The sequence below is a fragment of the Pelodiscus sinensis genome, chromosome 1 (assembly GCF_052426305.1).
Source record: "Pelodiscus sinensis isolate ZL-2025 chromosome 1, ASM5242630v1, whole genome shotgun sequence".
Classification (NCBI taxonomy): domain Eukaryota; kingdom Metazoa; phylum Chordata; order Testudines; family Trionychidae; genus Pelodiscus; species Pelodiscus sinensis.
In genome coordinates, this window is record NC_143052.1 from 193147583 (window position 1) to 193150529 (window position 2947).

The 2947-nt window shown below is 38.1% G+C and overlaps 1 protein-coding gene across 1 annotated transcript; it reads left to right on the forward strand.

Moving 5' to 3' along the window:
- Positions 1-308: 308 nt before the first annotated feature.
- Positions 309-2600, forward strand: LOC102453545 (beta-1,3-galactosyltransferase 5-like). The gene has a single exon (XM_075920247.2). The coding sequence runs from the start codon at positions 309-311 to the stop codon at positions 1263-1265; it is 957 nt and encodes a 318-aa protein (XP_075776362.2). The 3' UTR covers positions 1266-2600.
- The last annotated feature ends 347 nt before the right edge of the window (positions 2601-2947 follow it).

Genomic DNA, 2947 nt, shown 5'->3' on the forward strand with positions numbered 1-2947 from the left:
CCTACTTCCCACAATCCACATTGCAGAATTGTTTTTAGGGATGCATTCCAGGAGCACTACCTGGTGGGGGAGTTCCTGGCAGTGTATGTCTGATTATTATACTCTTATGTCATGTCGGAGGCAAAGAGCCTATGATGGGACCTGGGGTGTCTACATGGATTCCATTGACATCAGTAGGTTTTCCAGTGTGGGTCTTGTTGGGATGGGGGAGGTTAAACTCTTCTAAAGCCCCAAGCAGTAGCACAGAACTTGGTATAGAAAGAAGCAAGATTATTTCCCAATGTATCATTTACTTTTGTTTCTTCCAGATGGCTTTCAAGGGATTCAGATATTTTTTTTTTATCATGGTATTGGCCTGTCTTGGTTTGGCTTTTTTGTTGCTGAAATTCATTGACATCTGTATATATTCTCAAAGGAGGGAAGAGGTCATGGACCTGACTTCTGCAACAGATACCAGAAACTTTTTGCATTTGCCAGATATCGACTGCCGTAGGACTCCTCCTTTCCTTGTACTCCTTGTGACCTCAGCACCTGGCCAGCTAAAAGCTAGGATGACTATTCGTCAAACGTGGGGGAAACACAGACTAGTTGCTGGAAACCGCATTGTGACATATTTCCTTCTGGGAATAACCACAAAAGAAAGTGATCTAGTTGACATTACTTTTGAAAGTCAGAAATACAGAGACATTATACAGAAGGATTTTATGGATTCATACTACAATCTGACTTTAAAGACAATGATGGGAATTGAATGGGTTCACATATTTTGTTCTCAATCCAGGTTTGTGATGAAAACGGACACAGATATGTTTGTCAATATCTTTTACCTGAGTGAACTTCTTTTAAAAAAAAACAGAAACACCAGATTCTTCACAGGCTTTTTAATGATGAATGCACATCCAATACGACGCAGAGGCAGCAAATGGTATGTGAGCGAAGCTGAATATCCAGCAAGCACATATCCTCCGTTTTGTTCAGGGACTGGTTATGTTCTCTCCACTGATGTTGTTAGTCAGATTTATAATATTTCAGAAAGTGTCCCTTTTATTAAACTGGAGGATGTTTTCATAGGACTGTGTCTCGCTAAACTAAAAATCAAGCCAGAGGAACTTCATTCAGAACGGACGTTCTTCTTACATAAGGTTGGATTCTCTATTTGTCTCTTCCGGAAAATTGTGACATCCCATAAGGTGAAACCTTATGAGCTGTTGATTTACTGGGAAGAATTGGAGAAATCAAAAGATGAAAAATGCCCATATGTGTGAGATAACCAAGCTAAAAAATGGACACCAAAAAGTTGCAGGACCAGCTTTTAATAGGATTACCACATGGCAAGAATTTGACTGGATGGGCCATTTTTAAAAATGTATTTGCCAGTTAATAATGTAATTTGCCTTTTTTTTACAGAGAGCTAAAGATTTGCATTATTCCTATGTTCCCACTTCCACACCTTAAGGAAACAATATTATTAGTTTTATCTTTATGAGTTACATAAGTGGCTGTTGGGGAGGGAGGCGGGATATCAGAATTGCTTTGTGTGTGGGCATTGGTTTCTTTGCATATCAAGGTGGAAACCCTAGCCTTCAGTCAAAGCAAAACTCCAAGTGAAGTAAAGCCAGGGGACCTGTGCAGAACTGACGAATATTTGTTTTAGCAAGACTTTAATCTGCATTTTTACTTAAAATATGAAAATATCTTGCCCCCATTTCCAATTTTCACTTGTTTATTTTCAAACCTTGGCCTTTCTTGTAGAACACAAGCCAACAAAGCTGCTCTGACTTGGTACCAGCACTTTTGGTAATGTCAGCTGTTGGGCTGGGAATGCTTCTGTATCATTTGATTCTTGTTGTCCTTTTCTCTGTTTCTCTAATATTAAAAGTTTACAGTTCAAAGGCCATTCCCTGACTCACTCTAACAAGGGTAGGACAACTCTTGCAGTGAGCTCTGTGTGAGCAGAGTTATGCATCTACATGAAACCATGCTGAAGACCGTGGGGCTTTTACACAAGCACACAGCTCCACCTTTTCAGAGCACATTGCAGGAGTAGAGTTGTTAAGTACATATATTAATGTACATATACCTGGCACGGATCGAGTCCTTAAGATTGCTGCATTACTTTTTATGATACATTTCCCATTTAAAATTGTGTATACAGGGTTTAATCAAGAGCCTAATGGAAGGAAGAAATCAACAGTGCTAACAGAGTATTTGAATTGGTAAATAAATAATGTACTTTAATATGTGACCCTCCCCCCTCAATACAGGATTATTTTTTAATTCAGAGGAATGATTAAATACTGTAAAATTCTAAACTCAAACATCACATTTCTCTTTATCCTGAGATATTCAAAGGGACGGAAGAGAGCGAAGCATCTCCATTCTAGATAATGGGATTTGGGCCGTGACTCCACTAGTCTCTCTTGAGATCCCTAGCCTCAATTGTTTCAATCATACTCAGGCCTGATATGTGAAAGGTGAATGAATAAAAGGGCTATTTGTATATAGTGTATTTGATTTAATCAAATGTAATTGTTTCAAGTATAAGAGTTTATTCTCCCCTGGAATTTCCGCATCAATCATTTTTTAAGGATGATATAAAAAGTACGACTCTGTACCTTATTTGCATAGAATGTATACTATCAAATTAACAAAACTTCATGCATGGTCATATTTTAATAAATGATTGTTGTTATAGCTTTTGTGTATGTCTAGTTATCTTTTACTTGAGAGCACAACTCATACCTTGACATTCATTTTTCAAAAAGGAGGGTCTTTTTTTTAAACCAAGACTGATATCTTTCCTTGTCTAAAATGTCAGGTTAGAGGCTTTCTAATGCGGGAGTTCTCCATTATTTTCTTTGAGTCTCCCCCAGCATGCTATAAAAATGCCATGGCCCATCTGAACCACAGCAAATGGTTTTCTACATATAAAAGCCACTGCTGGCAT